This window comes from Pleurodeles waltl, chromosome 9 (genome assembly GCF_031143425.1).
Source record: "Pleurodeles waltl isolate 20211129_DDA chromosome 9, aPleWal1.hap1.20221129, whole genome shotgun sequence".
Classification (NCBI taxonomy): domain Eukaryota; kingdom Metazoa; phylum Chordata; class Amphibia; order Caudata; family Salamandridae; genus Pleurodeles; species Pleurodeles waltl.
This window is the reverse complement of record NC_090448.1, coordinates 240636883-240658761: the sequence shown is the minus strand read 5'-3', so window position 1 is coordinate 240658761 and position 21879 is coordinate 240636883. Positions and strand designations below refer to the sequence as shown.

At 42.8% G+C, this 21879-nt stretch overlaps 1 protein-coding gene across 1 annotated transcript in view; it reads left to right on the top strand.

Annotated features, from left to right (window-relative positions):
* Positions 1-1190: 1190 nt before the first annotated feature.
* Positions 1191-21879, top strand: part of ISY1 (ISY1 splicing factor homolog) — a 195148-nt gene continuing 174459 nt past the window's right edge. The window contains exons 1-4 of the mRNA XM_069206637.1: positions 1191-1469; positions 9181-9203; positions 14408-14459; positions 16592-16657. Of these exons, the coding sequence (XP_069062738.1) occupies positions 1467-1469; positions 9181-9203; positions 14408-14459; positions 16592-16657 (144 nt within the window). The 5' untranslated portion in view covers positions 1191-1466. The remainder of the gene's footprint in view (positions 1470-9180; positions 9204-14407; positions 14460-16591; positions 16658-21879) is intronic.

The following is a 21879-nucleotide window of genomic DNA, read 5'->3' as shown; positions in this document are numbered from 1 at the left end:
TGCTGCTACTGAACTAAGTCAAGATTAGAAAGCATAATAGGAGCCTCCCGTCTTGACATAAAATTTATGTTACATATTCTGTCACATTTGATACCCAACCGTTCCAAGTTTCCAACTTCTATGCGTGATGTGGTGCTCCCATCTAGGCATTTTTCTTTGAATTCTGAGACTTGTAGCGTTGTTTATTTCATTATGAAACAGGACCACGAATCCCAGAATTTAAAGAAAAAAAAACCTGTACTGGGGCAGCACATCACTCATGGATCTAGGAAGCTCTGCAGCTATGGGTACCTTTGCCGCTGACAAGCAGTAAAGGAATGTTCTAGCCCAACATTTGCCTTAGTATCTTTATTAAAATCTATAGGGAAACAGCTTTAACAACGCGGCTCGAACCACGCTGTGCATTTACAACACAGCCCGAACCATGAATGCGTCTTTACAACTCATTCCTTAAACACGCAAGTCATTACGACTTGCCTTAAGGAAAGCGTTGTTAGACTGTTGTTGGACTTTAAGTCCAACACTTCCCTAATGTGGGGCAGAATGGAGTTGGAATAGTAAATTATACTATTCCAAAGGCCAGCGCTTTCCCCAAGGCAAGTTGTTGTAATGACTTGTGTGGAAAAGGAATGCGTTGTAGAAACGCATTTGTGGTTCAGGATGCGTTGTTAAGGCAGGCTGATAAATGCCTGCATTGTTCCGACCTACAACCCAATCTATACTTTCTTTTTTATTAATTTAATCCACCATAAAGAAACTGGAATTACTGTATTGAATGGTTTTCTTGAGCGCACTGGACTAATTGCAATAAATAACAGTAACAAACCGATAACACTGGACTAACCACTAACCTTGAGTTCCGGAGCGGCGTACCGCCTGGCGTAAAGCGCCTTAATGCCTCGTCGGCGGTAGTAAGCACTAGATAAATACAATTACAATTTTTATTTCATTTGTGCCCCTATGAGGACTCCAACTAGTAGGGTTTCTAGCGTAACTTGCTTCATTTTCTTGAAGTATATTACATAAAAATTGACATTTCTGAAGAGAATGTTAATTTTATAATATGATGCCTGTTGAATGATTATCGTCTTCCTTGTGCTTGGAAAATTGCTGTAATTGACAACCCTTTGCTAAGGAGTGTGTGAAAAGCGAGGGAGGGCTCGCCTTAACAGCCGGCGCCCCCCTCCCTCACATCGGGTTGAACAGTGTCTTAACCGAGCAGCTCTCAAAGATGGCCGCCTTATTAACACAGAAAAGAGACAGACGTCCCTTGACGCCGCCTTCAGTTTCCTTTAGCGCGAGCATTTCGGAATCGCCACTTTGTCCTCTTTTGATTTCCATACTCGTGTTACTTTTCTGTGCTCCTACTGCTTCCTGTTATCGTGTAAAGCGTGCTACTGCCTAGTGCTCTTTTCGTTTGTTTTTACGCTGCTGCTTTCCACTGCTGTGCCGGTGAAGCTGTCAACATGGTGAGTCCGATTGGGGGGGGAGGTAACCCTTGCAGTTGCAATTCTGTGGGATTGTTATCGGTCTCTTGAGAGTGGCAATCGTGGCTGTCACACATCGCTCACGACCATCCCATAGAGCATGCACCTTGGAGTTATTTCAGGTCACCTTACCCAGCAGCACTGCCAGCAATTGCAAACCTTGGGACGCATGCCTCACCCCTAAGCTACTGTTAGAGCATTGACAAAGTGGTGTTAGCTGTGCCCCACTACATGATTGCAAATGACACAGGGGTAGGTGAGAAATTATTATGTCACTGACGTATCGGTGACTGAGGGTTTGCCCCCTGGTTCCGTGACCCAACGGTCAGTGATCGTACAACTTCTGGTGTCAGACACGCAGAGAGCAGATAGTGACACTGGAGTTAAAGTCTACATCTTCTTTTGGGTGCAGAGAGAACAATAACTTAGCTTCCTCTGCTTACCAAGCACCAACGAGCTTAGGGGTATCAACCGTACTCAAGTTGTTAAAAAAAAAAAAAAGAGACAATTCCTTTCCCTATGAACTGCAGCAGTTTATTGTAGTGTCGTATATCACGATTGGCTAGCTGTCATTCCACATCATGCTTCGTTCTATAGCCATCTTACATTTTCTGTCCACGTTGCTGGAAAACAGTGAATACGGGTGGATGCTGTATCCGGCAGCTTTTATTGAGCCAGATCTGTGCCTGCCACAGTGAAATATGCTAACTTTGTCCCTGTGCAATTTGTTGACAACTGGACACATTTGGCAGTGCCTGCACTTAGCATGATTTGTGTTCAGAGCAGCAACCAAGTCTCTTGTTTTTTGAGTTCTAGATGGGCCAGACACAAATGCCTCACTTAAAGGGCCATTGACAAACTTTTGTTTGGGACCTGAACTTGCTGGGTTCTAGCTGGAGCCCAACACCTTGACACCAATTTCACCAATGACAATCAAGGTTTCAGTTCACCAGTGCTTAAGAGATAAACTTATTTGGCAGCAGCTTTTTGACTTTTCTTAGTCTGATTTGCAATACATTGTCATACTCTGTAAGAATGTCAGATGTAGCTGTCTAGATGAGTAATTGCGCTAATAGCCATTTATACATCACTTGCTAATGTGTTTATTATTAAGAAAAATAACTATTAAACAACCTTAGAATAATGGAAGTCTGAGGAAAGCACCATGGTTATAAACGGATGCATTAGCAGTCTGTATACTTCTCCTTTATATTGGTTCATAACTCATTAACCAACATAGTAATCTTAACTTAGATATCTCTGCAGTAGATATTTTTAAAAAGCTGCCTGGTTGTGATCAATTAAGTCAGAAAGGGTTTGCTTTAACATTTTCCCTTGTTGTCATTTTCTATCAGTCCGTTTTTTAAAAATACATTTTTAAATTGTCACACTGCTTCTCGTGAATCTGCTCTTTGTGACTCTATCCTTTTTTTGTTGTCACTCTTTGACCTTCAATTTGTGGGACCCAGTAGTAAAATGTTTCTGTTTTCAGGACTTCCTGCCCTTGTATCACACTCTTGTGGTGTGTTTTTCATCCCTGCTTTGTCATTGTTTTCCTGTCTTTCTCTTCCTACTTTCTGCTTTTTCTGCCTTTCTCACTTGCACTGGGTCAAAGTCTGATGATGAAAAGTAAGACCAGGCCCCTAAAAATAAGTATCATAGCCCTCCACCCTCAGTCACCAGGTGAAAATAAGCACTGGCTTTCACTTTTTCTAATTATTAATTGAACGGTAACCATGGTGCAGCCTTATGAGTGGGGCATCCATATCGTCTAATGCCCAGGACATTGTTTGGGGGTCAGGGACATGAAGTATCCATGTTTATTTTGTTCTTGGACAAGTAGATCCAACCCCCTGCAGCACAAGGCCTTTGGCTGCAGGTTAACCGTACCACAGTATGGTTGTGGGATAATGATTTTCTGGAGCTGGAAAGGCAGGAAATGTACCCGAAAGTGTAAGAAGTTCAAACTTGTATAGGTGTTTCATTAACACAAAATATTTACTGCAAGTGTTCTTAGAAAATACAGTATGGTGTAAGTTCAGCCTGCTTTACTCACAGTAATCACAATATAAAAAAATACTAAATGCTTGCTGTTAGACCTGACAGCCTTAGGGTAGTCACCCCTAACTTTTTGCTTGCCTCCCTCCACTTTTTGGATACTGTTTTTGCTGGTTTTTAGACTCTGCGCACTTTACCACTGCTAACCAGTGCTAAAGTGCATATGCTCTCTCCCTTTAAACATGGTACATTTGGATCATACCTGATTGAACTATTTAATCTACTTATAAGACCCTAGTAATGTGCACTACAGGTGCCTAGGGCCTGTAGATTAAATGCTACTAGTGGATCTGCAGCACTGATTGTGCCACCCACTCAAGTAGCCCCCTGAACCTTGTCTCAGGCTTGCCATTGCAAGACCTGTGTGTGCAGTTTCACTGCCACCCCGACTTGGCATTTAAAAGTACTTGCCAAGCCTAGAACTCCCCTTTTTCTACATATAAGTCAACCCTAATGTGTGCCCTAGGTAACCCCTAGAGCAGGGTGCTGTGTAGGTAAAAGGCAGGACATGTACCTATGTAGCCATATGTCCTGGTAGTGTAAAACTCCTAAATTCATTTTTACACTACTGTGAGGCCTGCTCCCTTCATAGGCTAACATTGGGGCTGCCCTCATACACTGTTGAAGTGGCAGCTGCTGATCTGAAAGGAGCAGGAAGGTCATATTTAGTATGGCCAGAATGGTAATACAAAATCCTGCTGACTGGTGAAGTCGGATTTAATATTACTATTCTAGAAATGCCACTTTTAGAAAGTGAGCATTTCTTTGCACTTAAATCTTTCTGTGCCTTACAATCCACGTCTGGCTGGGCTTGGTTGACAGCTCCTTGTGCATTCACTCAGACACACCCCAAACACAGGGTACTCAGCCTCACTTGCATACATCTGCATTGTGAATGGGTCTTCCTGGGCTGGGAGGGTGGAGGGTCTGCTCTCACACAAAGGACTGCCACACCCCCTACTGGGACCCTGGCAGACAGGATTGAACTGAAAGGGGACCTGGTGCACATCTTAGCCACTCTTTGAAGTCTCCCCCACTTCAAAGGCACATTTGGGTATAAAACAGGGCCTCTGCCCTACCTCATCAGACACTTGCTGGAGAAGGAACCTGAACCAGAAACTACATCCTGCCAAGAAGAACTGCCTGGCTGCTCAAAGGACTCACCTGTCTGCTTTCTACAAAGGACTGCTGCCTTGCTGTTGCCCTGCTGCCTTACTGAACTCTTGTCTGGCTGTGAAAGTGCTCTCCAAGGGCTTGGATAGAGCTTGCCTCCTGTTCCCTGAAGTCTCAGGACCAAAAAGACTTCTCTTTTTCACTTGGGACGCTCCGTGCGGCGAAAATTTCGCCGCACAGCTTGTTCCGCGGCGAGAAAAACGCCGCACACTGACGCTGATCGACGCGACGCTCTTGGGACGACCGAAAATCCGACACACGGCTTCGCAAGCACAACGCAGACCGACGTCTAGAGGAGAAATCGATGCGACGCCTGCCGTGAGATCGTAATTTCGACGCGCAGCCCCGCAGACCGACGCGCAGCCGGAGAACAAGCAGGAAAATCCACGCACAGACCCGGGACATTGGTAATCCCCGCGATCCACAGAAAGAGACTGTCCGCGCGCCAGAAAACAACGCACGACTTCCCCGCGTGGAAAATAACGACGCAAGTCCGTGTGTGCTGGGGAGAAATCGACGCACACACCCTTTTTCCACGCACCTCTTCCTTTGTGGCCCTCTGAGGAGATTTTTCCCCTCCAAACCAGGTACTTGTGCTTGAAAGAGACTTTGTTTATATTCTAAAGACTTAAGACACTTTATATCACTTTTCAGTGATATCTCTACAATTTCCCATTGCAACTTTATTCTTTTTGACCTACAATTATCCTGATAAATATTATATATATTTTTCTAAACACTGTGTGGTGTATTTTTGTGGTGCTATATGGTGGTATTGTATGACTTATTGCACAAATACTTTACACATTGCCTTCTAAGTTAAGCCTGACTGCTCGTGCCAAGCTACCAGAGGGTGGGCACAGGATAATCTTGGATTGTGTGTGACTTACCCTGACTAGAGTGAGGGCTTTTGCTTGGACAGGGGGTAACTTGACTGCCAACCAAAAACCTAATTTCTAACACTTGCAAACTATAACTATTTAGGGTGTTTATAATGCTCCTGTAAAACAGGATTGGTAATTACATTCAAAATAAAATATATCCGAAAAAAATTGCAACTTGAAAATACATGAATAACGATCTAGGCAGATCTGCTAAACTATTGTGAAGTTAGTTTTCTTTCAAATTAAAATGTTTCCAAAAAGAATTGCAATTTGGAAAAAAAAGGAAGATTACAAACAGTTTTGCTACATTATGGTGCAGTTTTAAGGGCAACTTTATATTCCATTTTGTAAGGCATCATTTAATAAAACAAGTTTTACTCATGGCAGTATTTAAAAAAAGCAATGGAGAAGCAACCTAAACAATTATGTACAACTTGTAAAAATAAATATATGGGCTCAGTCCTAAATAGAAGCATTAAAACTGTCAGTATTTCACACTATTTGACAGTCTTTGGCCTTGAAATCTACAACCGTTGCAGGATTCTAGGCTATATTAGCGTATGTTTGCTCCTGCGAACATCTGGAGAGTAGGTGCATACTTACCATTTAATTTATTGCCTTGTTCTCCAGGGGGTACCAACTTTATCCTGTGAACAAACTCCTTTACCTACATTCAACTATTTGGGGGGGCTACGGGGCAAGGTCCCTTCATAGCCTGGAAAACACTTTCCTCCTGCACTTTCCAGGAATAAGTTAATGATACTTTCCAGAATGGGAAGGAGTTGGTGAATACCTCTGAACCACCTTCAAGTTTGTGTGTGTGCACAAACTCACAGGGAATTCCTGCCCTGAAACTCTAACCTACCACCTGCTTCCAGTCCCCATGAGTATTTGTTCATACAGAACTTTGCTTTTGTAATACTTTGAGTGGAAAACCAGCTTTTGTGTGTGTTTACTAGACTTCTACATCTAAATAACAAAGAGAAAAGCTTAGAGTTCATCTTGTACTAAAATGTCAATGTCCCGTCATTGATATAACTCTAAGTATATTTTCACAATTATGGCAATCAGAGTACTTGAAAGCACTTTTGACATTCAGAATCACAGCAGTTGGCACCTGCCTGCCCCTCCAAAAAAAGGAAAATAAAAATTGTTTTTACGGACTGGGAAAGGAGGGATGCAGATAAACAGGAGTAGATGGTGCGTGCAGAGCTGCTATGGGAGACGTGAGTGCAAATGTAATGTGGACTGAGCAAGGTATATAACAGAGCTTGAAGGGTAATAAATAAAAAATAAAAAAAGCAAAAAAAAAAGCAACTGGGTCAAACTGATGGTAAATAAGCTATGCTCCAGAGACGGACAAACACAAGAAGAAGACGGAAAGCAATCAAATAAGAAACAAACAAATTAATGACAAGAAAGCCAAATCATGGTGAGCGATGGGCAGGCGTTAAAACCACTGTAAGTTTTAGTATGGTTTAAAAGAGGTCTTAAGACAGTAGCAATCTAAAAGTTGTCTGCAGTGATCCATGTTATAGAAAATAACAAATGAGGTATGGCAGATTTATGTTGTTCTTAGATGAACACACCTCTTGATCACCATGAGGCTTCAATAAGGCAGTGGATTCACGTAGCTATAGGGTTTTTACTTTATTGATAAACATGATAAAGTTGTTTGCAGTCAGAATCTGGGGCTACGGTTCTCTAATTTTATGACAATTGTGGGTGAAATGTCAAAAGCAGCTCTGTTCTAGCTTCATAAACACTTAGGGCCTGATTACAACTTTGGAGGAGGTGTTAATCCGTCCCAAAAGTGACGGAAAAGGGATGGATATACCACCCGCCTTATTACGAGTCCATTATATCCTATGGAACTCGTAATACGGCTGGTGGTATATCCGTCACATTTGGGACGGATTAACACCTCCTCCAAAGTTGTAATCAGGCCCTAAATCTTAAAGGGATGGCGGTTGGGGGTGGTAATGATTGGGTAAGACGTCAGATGTTTCAAGAAGCCTAAAATTGTGTTATTCACACAATTAAGAAATTGACCTCAGATCTATGTGAGTCCAATATAAAGGTGGAGTGCATTTGCTAGGGAGTATATGTGACCATTATAAGCCCTTAGAGACCCCACTCACTTGTTCTGGTTTTTATTCAGGCTACGCCAGACTGACTCAAGACCTGTTGCCAGACACAAATTTACCATTGACACAATTCTAACTATAGTTTTGGTGAGCATGTGGGTGAATTTTTAAAATCAGTAGTCTCCTGGACTCAGGAGGAGGCAGATACATATTGCGAGCTCTTTATTTTGGCAGTTTTAGCTCAGCTAGTCAAGAAGTAGGAGAAGCAAATAGACACTGTAATATAGCTTTTTTGCTCGCTATGAAGCGGGCTATGTCGGCCATAAAAGGCCTGCTACAGCGTTAAAGGCCTGAGCCGAACGTTTTAGGAGACTTCTTTACCAAATCCTTCTACAAGGTCATGTGTCTTGAATGTTTGAGTTTCCTATAGTTCCATGTGCACCTTCCATGCTTCTTACTGAAGTGACTCCAAATACCACAGATATGGAAGTTCTCTGACCGCTACGGAGCAAGGTCACTGATGGAGGAACATACACCAACAGTTGTATGATGATTGAATACTAATCCTCCACTTGCCTGTATTTGCAAACTGAAAAGTCACTAAGGACAAATGAGAAACTAGAATTTTCTATTTTCTCATGAAGTGTATTATGCAGCTTTTCAGACGGCATCCTAGGGTTCACCAGAATTAACTCTTAAACATCCTTACAAAATGACTCATTGGGCAAATAGCCAGACTTGTAATGCTTTATAAATGTAAGGTTATCGGTTATTTCCCAGCTGAAAGATGGAATGGTAGTCTAGAATTTGATTTGTAAACACTGAGAATGCACTGCCTCCTTACCATACTTTCTGTTCAGTGGAAATCCTTGAAAGTTCCCTTCACAAGATGACAGGTGTTTTGTCTAGAACTTAATATTGGATTTTATAAACAAATAAGGATGTTCCGGACATGGTGGGCTTTGGCTTTGTTGTGCACCAGAAGCCAGTTGAGTGAGTCCTGGGCAGAAGTTAAAACTTTGGTATTATTTATTCTTAAAGTGGCTACACTGCACCATTCTGCACTCTATAAAACTGTTGTGCCTGTTCATGGGTTTTTGCTGTGTTCAAATCCCAAAGAAACCAATGAACTGGTCACAGTCTTAGTGCGTAGAATGGTTAAGTCTAGCATTTCTTTCCTGAGCTTGCAAGGATGGTAAACGGCCATTGTGACTAGTGTCTAAGGACAAAAAGAGCAAATGCTGTTCAAATAATTGTTCCTCGTGTGGCACATCAGCAGCACTCATGAACCTGAATATCAGTTTTATAAAACGGTTTCTTAGAGTATTGTTTCATGCATCTGACACCACAGTGATTTTATTATTTGTCTTACTGCTTTGTGTAAAAATGTGTTTACAATTATACTTATAAGTCACAAAATATGCTTGACTGATTTATATAGAAACCTATTGTCCAAAATGCTAACTTAAACCTTTCTGCTTTCTTTTGTAGGCACGAAATGCAGAAAAGGCCATGTGAGTAAAACATTGTATACATTCCACAATTTATTCTCTAAAGTTCACAGACAAACCACTTTGTGTTCTGCTGCTTTCTTGTACATATGTTTACCGATACATAGTTTGCAAAGGAGAAGGTGTGGTCCTTTGGTTGGGACAATTGCTTTGGAACACAGTAACCTATGTTTTAATTTCTGTTCCGTCATTTTTCACTTTCTGAGATACCTTGCAGTTCATGCAATAATGGAAATATCATCATCGCTCCCCACCTCTGCAACACCATCAACAGCTCCTTCAAGTCAGCCACCTTCCCAGAAAGCTGGAAGCATGCAGAAGTCAACGCCCTGCTGAAAAAACCCAAGGCAGACCCAGACGACCGAAGAACTACCGACCAATCTCCCTCCTCCCGTTCCCAGCCAAAGTAATCGGAAAAAATTGTGAACAGCCAACTATCCCGATTCCTGGAAGACAGCAAGGCACTCGACACCTCCCAATCCGGATTCCGCAAACACCACAGCACCGAGACCGCACTCATCGGTGCCACAGACGACATCAGGGCCATGCTCGACGAAGGAGAAACAGCAGCACTCATCCTCCTGGACCTCTCCGCAACCTTCGACATGGTCTGTCATCACACTCTCCGCACACGCCTCCATATCGCCGGAATCCGCGACAAAGCACTGGACTGGATCTCATCATTTCTTTCAGGCAGAACCCAGAGAGAAGCCTCCACTATCATCTGCGGCGTTCCCCAAGGCTCATCTCTCAGCCCCACGCTATTCAACGTCTACATGGCCCCACTCGCCAACATCGCACGAACACGCCACATCAAGATAATTTCCTACGCAGACGACACTCCGCTAATCCTCTCCCTCACAAAAGACCCTACAGCTGCAAAGAACAACCTCCACAACGGACTCCAAGCCATCGCCAGCTGGATGGAAGCAAGCCGCCTCAAATTAAACACAGACAAGACAGAGATCCTCATCTTTGGAGCAAACCCCTCAGCATGGAACGACTCCTGGTGGCCCTCCTCCCCAGGATCCGCACCACCTCCCACCACCCACGCACGCAACCTGGGATTCATCCTGGATTCCACACTCAGCATGACTCAGCAGGTCAACGCCATCTCCTCTTCTTGCTATAACACCCTCCGCATGCTCCGAAATATCTTCAAGTGGATTTCCGTCGAAACCAGGAAAACTGTCACCCACGCCCTGGTCAGCAGCCGACTGGACTACAGAAATGCCCTACATGCAGGAACAAGAACCAAACTCCAAACAAAGCTGCAAAGAATCCAGAACGCATCTCCCTGACTCTGTCTGGACATCCCACGCCACCACCACATCACCCCCCCACCTCAGAGGCTTACACTGGCTACCAATAACAAAGAGGATCACCTTCAAACTCCTCGTCCACGCACACAATGTCCTCCACAACACAGGCCCAACCTACCTCAACTAAAGACTCACCTTCCACACCCCCACCCGCAACCTTCTCTCTGGCAGCCTCACCCTCGCCTCCGTTCCCCACATCTGCTGCACCACCGCCAGAGGAAGATCCTTCTCCCACCTGGCCGCCAAGACCTGGAACTCCCTACTGTTCCACCTTCACTAGCCCCAAGACCTCTTAACTTTCAGGAAACACCTAAAGACATGGCTATACCACCAGTAGCTCCTCCCCCCCCCCCCCTCCGCAACTTGAGACCCTAACGGGTGATTAGTGCGCTTTATAAATCTTGTGATTGATTGACTGATTGATTGTAGGAACATTGAGCGGAGTGTTACTTAACATTCTATATGAGAGTCCCATTCAACACAAATTCTTGCTAATTCAGTACCATATATATATATATATATATATATATATATATATATATATATATATATGTATGTCCACTGTTTCTGCTCGGTGTTACCTGACCTGAGAAGTTTAGTTCACCCTGTATGACTAACCTTTCCAAGGCATCCATGGCTGGCATCCACAGTGAAGGAGATGAGATGAGAGCATCCTCACTCTTCTTTTTGTAGGCACCGTGAACGACAATAGATGGAACAGTTTCTCCATTGCTTATTTATTCTTCTATTACCCAACTCCTCCAAAATGTACCTGTGCTTAATCTTGGTCTACTAACCCATTGCCACAACCTGATACTAGACCAACATTAAGATGGAATTGGTCGCACTGGCCACTTCAGGACACCTTTTATTTTGCTTTTAATGAGGTATTTATGTTGAACTTTGATAGTAGAAGAGTAAATTTCTAAGCAGGGTATTTAGCAGTCTGTATTGATTCTATTAATTTCAAGCCTGTGGCGGGAGATACAAAGACCGCTTCATTACATGAGATTCTTAGAATATTGGCCTCTACATTTGTACAGTCCAAGAAATAAATGACAAAAGCCATTTTGTCTAGAGCCGTTACAAAAGTAAGGTCTATTTTGAGTCTCCATCTGCAGTGAGGTATAGCCAATCGAATATTAAATTGTTGGTGTGTGCATTTGCCAAATAACTTTTCCAGTCTGCGAATTCTCTTAGTGAAAAGGAAATGAACTGTAAAGAAGTGAAGGAACGAGCTTAGTGGTGGCCACTGTGACAGTAGGTCCAATTGACCAAACCCCATATCTCCTGCAGAAACTGTTAAAGGTGGTTGTAATGCCTAAACATCTAATTTCCAGCTTAGTCACATGTGCGTTTCAGGTTAATTTATCAGTGATAACCCTAGATACAGATCTTCTTTGATTAGTTCGACCCATAAGAATTCGAAGACCCAACACAACGCATACACTACATTTTTCGAACACATTTTTTTTGTTGTATGCTTCGCTGCTCTTCTGCACATATCACTGACCTTTGTATACAATTGATGAGTAATGGAAATTATTTGAAGGTCTGCTTCAATAAGTTACCTTATTGGCTAGAGACGTGATCTAGTTCAGTTGATTACAAATTAGCAATTAGGGAATTACACTGTAATCCAAACAAAGTTAGTTACACGCTGCAGCACTTTGGAACATCATTTGACCTTTATATTACCACAAGGAAAATTTCTAAGTGAAACATGCCAGGTAAGCTATCCAGACGTTTTTAGGTCGCAGCCTAGCATACAGCACAACTGTCTGGTTTCTTAAAGATATCTTGGAGACATTTGGAAGGCTGACCTAGGAATGCGTTCTGGCCATTGCTTGTCATTGACTTTGTGGTTTGTAACTCACATTTTCTTGCTTTACATTTGCTGGCTTTATTTGTTTTAGGCTGTTCAGCTTGAGTTTGGTCCTTCCCTTGCCCAAACCTTATTTACAATTTACTTCAGAGTTCTCCCTTTCTGTGAACAGGCCTGTAAAATTGGCTCTTATCTTGACATATTTGTGGTGCATTCAAAGACTGAGGTCAGATGTTGGGTGTTGTCTTCCGAGGGCTCTTGTTTAATTTTCTTTCTAGGATTCAGTGAGAGGGTTTGTGTGACAATCTTGCTGGAGACTGAGGGTAGGAAATAATTATTTTCTTGCACAAAACAACATTTAAATGAACTGTATAAGTATTTCAGAATATATCAGAATTAGGAACACCAATGAAGCAAATTTTTTGTTATTTCTGAAGTGTTTGGCAACAAATGCTTTAATATGATCAAAACAATTCATTGGACTAGGTGATTAATTTCCACACATTTTTGTCTCTGCGCTGTATAGTTTTATTAGTAATACTGTATGTGCAAATGTAAAGGTCTTTTCAATTGAAAATGTTTTGTCTGTAATGGCTACTACGCCATGAATACTACACTCTATGCCACTCTACTCTGCACCACTCCACACGACTGCACTCTACTGTGCACCACTCCACATCTTTGCACTCTGCTGTGCGCCACTCTGCACCTCTCCACGCCATTTCACACTACACCTCTCTACGCTACCCTGTACCACTCTACTCTCTGCCAGTGCACTCTTTGCCACGCTACTCTACACCACTGCTGTCTTCGCCACTGCACTCTACACCACTCCAGTATAGGCCACACCAATCTACTCTGCACAACTCCACTCTTCTCCATGTACTTTACGCTACAACAATGCACTCTTTGCCATTGCACTCTAAGCTGGTACACTGTAGGCCAATGTGCTTTACTCTGTAACACTCAACTCTTTGTCCCTGCACTGTGTGCCAGTCCACTGTACGACACTCTACTCTGCACCACTGGAGCCTACTCTATGCCACTGACTCTACACCACTCTATTCCAATCTGCACCACTCCATAATATGCCACTCTAATCTTAAACACTGAACAGTACACCACTGCACTCTGACACTCTACAACACTGCACTCTCTGCCGCCGAACTGTCCCCCACTTTACTTTGCACTACTCCACACTTTGCTACTCCACTCTACGTCACTGCAATCTATGACTCTGCACTCTACGGTAGTATACTCTACACTGTGCTACTGTACGCTGCACCACTCTATGCCTCTCAACTCTATTCTTCACCACCGCATTCTACGCCACTAACTACTATGCACCACTCTAATCTACGCCACTCCATTCTACAACTCTGCAGTGTACGCTGCTGGATCCAATACCACTGCACTCTACACCACTACACTTTGAAAAATTCTATGACAATGCACTCTACACCATTCTACTCTACAGCACTCCAGTGTATGCCACTCTACGAGACTCCATACTATGCCACTCCAATAAACAACACTGTTCTCCACTTCACTCTACTCCTTGCCATTCCACTCTACGACCCTCCATGCCACTCTCCTCAGTGCCACTTTTAGCCATGCTGAACAGAGTCACGCTGGTGTCCAACAGGGCTAAAATACATTGGCAAAATCAATAGCTCTTGCCTAGATTAGACCTATTGGCTTTGCCAGTGCTCGTTTCATTGTGTTGCTGTGGACAGAATTTGCATGTTTGTTGCTTGTCCAACCCCGGTAACTTTCTGGAGGAATTCCGGAAAATACCTGAATATAGCTATAAACAACTGAAAGTTGACCTGCTAATGTTTGCTAAGTATTGCAACTGAGTTGTATCTTGTGCCACGATTTCAGTAATAGGATGTAGGCAGTTGATACTGCCCCTGTTGCTCCTCTGTTTGTAGAGCAGTAAACCTGTCTGAGGCCAGACCTTTAAAGAACAGTAGTACAAACTTCGGGTGAACTGGACCGCCAACTTTATAGGTATTTTGTAGAAGCTAATGCTATTTCCTTCCTGTTCTTTATTTCAGGACGGCCTTGGCAAGATTCCGCCAGGCACAGCTTGAGGATGGAAAAGTTAAGGTAAGTATCCCAAAACAGCTACTATTCATACCTCTTCATGAAATGCCTTTAAAAATCAAAATGACCAAAGCATGCTACACAAAATCACTGAAGCAAACTGTTCCTTATCCTGACTCAACTTGTGATTCGACATGGGCCCCTCATTGCAGATGCGACGGTAGATATTACTTACCTTGTTTGTGCCTCAGTCAGTACTCCACGAATCTACGTTTAGACCATTCTTAGTCATGTCATTCGATCACATTGCACACTTTTTAGGTCCAAACATTGACCCCAGCCTAGTTTGGCGGGAGACACGATTCGCATCCAGATTTTGTATGAGTTTTTCTAATTTTGAGAGCGTATTGCTGACTTTTCATCCCTTCTTTATAAGAGTAGCTGAACGTCTTCTGCTATCTTTGTGGTGTCTACCAATGAAGCCAGTATATTTCGGGATGTCGGTTTGTTGGCCAGGAAGTGACAAATTCTTGTATGTATTCTCTGTGCATTAGAATAGAATGTGTTTTGCATCTCCTTTATGCAGGGGTGTATCTTGGTCAGTAAGATTGGGGAGGGGGTGAGCTAATTTACTAACAATTACTCTGGTGTATCATGGTAAAAACATTAATTATGAAGCGGAGCATGAGTGGGTTTATGGGACAGTGGGAATGGCATAGCAAGGCGAATTGTTAGGGTTACTTAAAAGACAACATGTTGTAAAATAACCAACAGTTTTAAGAATAGAGAGGATAGAAAGAGTGCATGTGTATGATTTTGTCTGTATGCATGTATAAATCGTAGGTGAAACCTGACAGCCACCTGATCATATCCGACTGAAAGCACCTGTACACAGCTATTTACTAGAGAATAGATTGATTAAGGGGGTGTAACACCCCCCGAAGCTACACCCATGCCTTTTATGTTGGGCTCTCCATAGTCCCATTACAATTAGATCCTCTAATCCCTCTCTAGAGATGCCACCTCGATTTGTATTAAATTCCCCGTAGCTGATCCATAAAAACTAGGTTTCAAGACCTAGTTGAAGTCTCCTCCTATTAATATGCCCCACTTGGAAAACTCCGAAATTATAGGAGAAGGTCACTGAAAAACTGTTTTTGGCATATTTGGCGCTGTGTGTAGAGAGAACAGGGTTGCCCGTCTACATGCGCCAATTCCTTAAAGCCCCGGGAATCTAGCTTGAAATGCTCCTGGCTTTGCGAGATGGGTTCTGATAAAATCTAAAGTAAAGAATTGTTTCTTTAACGCAACAACAACCTTTTTAAAATTAGGGCCACCAAGAGGACTTCTTACCTGTGCGCACTGAATGCTACCGCAGCAGACCCTCACCGGAACGAAGTATATACTATAATAACACTATGTACCCGCTACAGAGGGCATTTTCCCTGAAATTGTGCTTAGGTGTTGATTTGAGTTAGAAAAGTGCTTGAAATCTGCGCCTGTTAACTCCTGTGGGAGGGTGTTAGATTTTCAGGTGTATTTTAAGCTTTCTTGCAGAGGGAGCCAGCTGTTTCCCCTCTGTAGGGGTTTGTAACCTCATCAGCACAGATTGTTGTATCAGTTAGAAACCAGTACGGACCACATTACTGGCTTACGCCATCACTGAGTCCCCATAGGAGTCCCTTCCATCGCCATCTCCTCTGGCATTCGTTGCAGCCACTGTTTGCACGTAGAACACTAGCATTTCCACTTTCACATTTAGGCCTTAGCTGTAGAGCAGCGAGCAACAGAAATCTGAAAATCAGCTGCCAGACAGCAAAGGCAAAGGGCATGTACTGAGTAAATTGTGTGGTTGGTCGTAAAGCTCGGCTCTTTTTCAAAACAACGTGTTCTCTTTGGTGAGCCCATTTTTTCCAAACTAAGCTACTTAGAAACCCATGTGGATCGTGAGTGGCACGGGTGCAATGTTGGATCATATGGACAACGATATGCGAAGGAGCACGGTTACAGCTTTGCACTTGAAACATAAGGAAAAGAGTTCAAAATCATAATACTGTCCAGCTGGTAGTTGTGTTTAAGTCTTTTTTTTCTGCTGTTTGATTTTAAGAGCACGTTATCTTACTCCTTGATGTACTTCTGCAGTAAATGTATGTTTTTTTTTCTTCTTTTTTCTCTTTATTTAAATAAAAACAAAGGAGCGAAGACCATTTCTTGCATCCGAGTGCCACGAGCTGCCGAAAGCCGAGAAATGGAGGCGACAGGTACGGTACGGGTCGTGTAGCACATGATGTTGGAATGCTGCTGTCAGTAGTTTCTTTTCTGTCTCTCGGCTGAATCTTTCATTTTAAGAGACTCTACCAAAGCTGTGTTGCTTCTCATATAAATGGTTACACTTTTACATTCATTTATGCGCATTGACCTGAAACGAGGGTGAGATCTTTAGAAGTTCTGATATTTTGTTTCTGTAATCATTTGACTTTTTAAGGAGCTATCACCCCCTTGTGGTGGTTGAAGGGAATACGAAGTCAAAACGGCCTTTTCTCGCCCTACAGGTGTTTTGAATTGAGACATCCGGCCAGGCAGTTACCCAGCTGTGAAAAAAAGACAATTTCATTACAGCCGAGGTCTTTAAACTTTTTTGCCACGACTCTTCCTCCCCTCGCCCAGTAAAAAGTTTTGCAGTTGGGCTCCCGATCCAAAATTTGATGGGGAAAAATACTACCTTCAACTTTTGTCCCATACCTCCTCTCTGAATCATTCCAAATATTTCTGGCTACTAGGCCATTTCACCCAAATAACAGGCACACATGACCACTACTTACAAAAACAACTTCCTCTTTCGAATCGATTCCCATGAAATCTATTCCCTACTGTTAGCTTTACTAGGCACACAAGAAATCTCGAGCACAAACTCAACACAACTAATTAATGAACAAATAAAGAAAAAAAACACTTTACTAATCTACTTACTATTAAACTTGGGTTCTGGAGAGCACTTCAGCACCTTGTCAGGGGTAGTAGGAGCAATAGAGAAACAATTTACAATTGTAAGGCTTGCCGGAGTGGCAGGGCTCAGTGCAGGGGTATGGCTTACAAGATCATTTCAGGGGTACTTTTTCTGTACCTCATAATCTGCACTAAATGGGAGGCCTATAAAAGAGCAAATATATATAAAAAAAAAACCAGACATTGTCCAAAAAAATCGACTCCTTATAATGTGGTTGTGCTGAGCCCCTCGCACTCATAGCCCCTGCCAATTCAGCTCCTGCACTAATGATAGCTCAGGCCGGGAGTAATAGTCTCCTCTCCTTCTTTCAGTCCTTCTCCAAATTTCCTTGTCATCACTCCAATCTAGAAACAGACTCTGACCATTCCAGAAATAAATGAGCTCTCACATGTTGCTGCTCCACTTTACAGCAAGGGTTTCCTTAGCCCTCATGCCTCTTGGAAAATTAGACAGTCATGATGTGATGCAATGGGCGCCTCAAACCCATGGGCCCCAGTGCTACTGCAGCTGCTTCAGTAATGATGGCAACTGCCTTGTGATGCGGGTGGTCTCCTCTAACCTTTCTTAAAAACATGTGCCTGATATTGCGCCAGCACCCACTCTGCCATCTCGCTGAGTCCAAAGCTAAGGTGTTTCCACTGCTTCAATTTTGCCCACCATGGGCCATTGCTGTGATGCCCAAAGCAACGCTGGCAGACCAAGGGTGTACCTTTTGTATTACAGAAAAAGAGTAAAAGAACAACATCTGCCCCCTCCACCCACTCTATTTTTGGCACCTCTTCCCTGCAGACAAGAATGAACTGGACCCTAATCCTAGCAAGGAAAATGGTCCCCCACACCACCTTTGGCTAGTACAAGTGAAAATTGAGTGCAGTGCCCCCTTCACACCCTTGGCCCCAGTGCCTTATCACCGGCTGCAATGGTAGTGAAGGCCCTTTATAATAATAATAATAATAGCCCTACTTCTGCCACCTTCCTCTGGGCATAGCTGTGAGAAAGCTATCTGCTGACAAAAGAATTAGACCGATATGGCACCCACCCCCTCTGGTTTTTGACACTCTTCATGTATCTCACCCCCTTCCACCTTCTTCTCGGCTGTTACTCTGATGCTCCAGGGGTTCGGACGATCAGGGCTCTGCTTCTGAATGCGCCTCGCTGACCTCTGCCACCGATCAATTCAACTGAAAAGACACCCGTATTTAAACAGAGGGTGAAGAATTGCAAATGGTAAATCATCAAAATTAAATGCTGCTTGGGACCCAGTATTGACTTTATTTGATGTAGTGATTTGGAGCGTCATATTTCAAATAAGGTGTGTACATGATTATATATGCAGTTAATTGAAGGTGAAAAAAACAACAAAATACATACAGAATATTTTGTTCTTTTTAATCATCATGTCTTTACCCTGCAGACATGGTCTACATGATCACAGTTCTCATACCTTATGCACTTCAACTGCTACAGGTACATGAAGGCAGTCTGGAAATGAGCCAGGCAGTCAAAGTCGTGCTCTAGGCCTTGTTCTTCATTTACAAGTAGTTACTGAGGCATTTGCGCCTGTGTTCCCTGGGGTGGGCTGAAGGGGGGGAATTTAGCCACAGACCTTTGCAAAAAGAGTGCATTTCCCACTTATTCTTATAACTTGCATTTCTTTTTCATTTAAGATGTGTGCATTATTTATATGCAGTTAAGTGAAAGTTAAAAAAACAAAAAAAAAAACACAAAGAATGTTTTGTTCTCTTCAGTCATGGCTTTAGCCCTGGCACCATGGCCTTCAGGATCAGAGTTCACATACTTTTTCATGTACATTAGCACCTTCATGATGACAGCCTTGAAATGTGCCATATAAACAACGTCGCCCTCCAGGCCATCTTCATTTACAAGTACTTACTGAGGCATTTGCGCCTCCACGGGTGGGCTCCTCACAGTTTGAAGACGTCTGTATTAGAGACATGCAGTTATATATTTTGTATTCAATTTTTGAAGCTTGTCAGCAGTAAAAATAAATATATTAAAATGGCTAAAGTATGAGAATATGTTTTCTGCCAAGTGTTGTGTTGGGCTAAGTCTTTGTCCCCTCCTCTGTCATGTCTTGTCAAGTAAGTGTTTCTAGGATCATCTGTAAAACCGTTTTTGAAATCGGGAAAGTGATCTACAATGTCGTGATTAAGGGACGGATTTAGAGTTGGGTGGGTGGGTTACTCAGCCACAAACGTGACGGCTCTCCCGTCCCCTGTATTACGAGTTCCATAGGATACAACAGAATCCTAATACCGTGGACAGGATATCCGTAATGTTTCTGATGGAGTAACCCCATCTGCCAAACTCTAAATCAGCCCCTACGTTTGTCTGTGAACTTGATGTAAGATACTGTTTCTTCCACACTGCCTTTCATTAGGATTAATGTATACACACCAAGTTGACTGACACATCAAAAATGAGGCTTTATAAGCAAGAGTGGTATAGATGCATAAAGCGCTGCCTCTATGTCTTATGTAACATACCTCACATCGCCTTTGTGTGCAGGTTGCATAACACACTTGGGCCGCACTTAAAACAATGTAGATCACCCAGCATACAGCACGATGCAAACCCACATGACTCCAGTATGTATCTGCCTCACCACTGCATTGGTGCAGCCATATTTTCACTGCAGCGCATTTAGAGCACCTCTCTGATCCTTGTTCGCAGCACCTAAACTCTTCCTATAAATGACACTCTACACATCCACACCACCAACCATGCACAATAAACAGATTCATCTCTTACTTGCCCACCCATAAACGCGTCAGAGTCTTGTCACAGGATAGAAGGAGCTTTGCAAATACTACAATAAAAGGTAGTAATAAAATATTCACTTACTAAATACAAAGATAACTTTAAAGTGAGAATACGTTGTGTGTCAGCATTAATAAGCATATACATTAAAATTGAAGGAACAAACCAGAGTGGAAAAATAGCAACAAATGTATTAAGAAAAAGGGACAGAACCCTAGCGAACACCACCAGTGATGCTTTTAAATTCAGAGCGGAATGGAGGCGCATCCTGGGAGCGTATGGTGAGAAGTTAAGAGATTGATAGCAGTGCAGCGTTTTTAGCCCCAAAGTGGGCCAGATTGCTAATCAGGGTGCAATGAGAGACCGGGTCAAACGTTGGCAAAAGATCTAGTAGGATCAAAGTGACCTCCAACCTTGGTTCAGGAGCACGTGAATATTTTTAGTTGGAGAAACTAGAAAGTGTTTAGAACGAAAATGAGCTTTGAGCCCATCACTATTGGGGCTCAAGTGAGTGATTTTGTTTTTTGACTGCAGATTTACAATGCTTTCCGTGTTTTTGGCTTGGCAGTGCAGGGGGTTGAGAGGCCTATAATTAACCTGAACCTGTAGGTCCGCAGTGTTTTTCTTCTTCTTTTTTTCCCCTGCAGTGGGACAGCTAGTGTCCAGTTATCCCAAACAGACCGGGAGGTTTAGGGAAAGATTGTATATGTTTGTGAGAGCAGGGGCAAAAACAGAGGTAAGAGAGTGAGCATTCCTCCGTGGGGGAAGTGAGAGAGATGGGCCTGGGTCTAGCAGAGACCTAGAAGAAGTGGAACGAATTTAGAGAAGTTTAGAGAGTAAAATAAAAGATGCTTCAGTATGTGGACTGCATAGTAGGACGAGGCGATGGTGCTATGGAGTAGAGGAGAGATAATTGAGCATGTCTGGAATTTAAGAATATGAATAGTCTAATAAAGCTGAGCAAAATTGTTGCAATGGATACATGAAAAATACACTGATCAATAACGTTCACTATCCTATTATCATGACTTCTTGTAGACAGTACGATAGCATGTTTAGCTAAAATTGGTTTAACATTTTATTTCTGGTCAGTTGTAAATAAAAAATATTCGGCGTTGTATATAGATTACACAAACAGGTGTCTCTGCTGTCAATAGCTTCAGAAGATTTACTCCTTTGAGCAGTCTGCACACTAAAGGCTCGGCAGGTAATTAAACCACCTGGCCAGACTCTTGGCCGATGAAACAGTACACTGGGGCAAATTGTTTTCTGAAGCTTTCCTAAAGCTTTTCTTTTTTACATAAGGGAGGAAAGTGAATGGACCATCTCACCAAAGAAGCCATAAGTGGACAAGAACATTGTCTTATGCACTGCCAAACCTAAGGTACTCTGTAAAAAAAAAAAAAATGTTGGAAGAACTAAGGGCCCATGAGTTCTTTGTAATGAAGCTGTTGCTGAAAAGCCTGGCACTATCAAGGTCCCCTTGACGTTTTAGAAACTACTAATGGAAGGAAGCCTTGACAAATACAGTGCTTTGGACTTAAACCTTCCTGGGTCAGTTGGTGTAAACAAAAATATTGATGGTAGAGGTGGGTTAAATACATCCACTAATCATAAACAAAATAGCCCTGAACCAGCCAAGTGACCAAAACCGAATTCCTTTAAAGCCTGGAAGATCAATGGATTATCTACTGT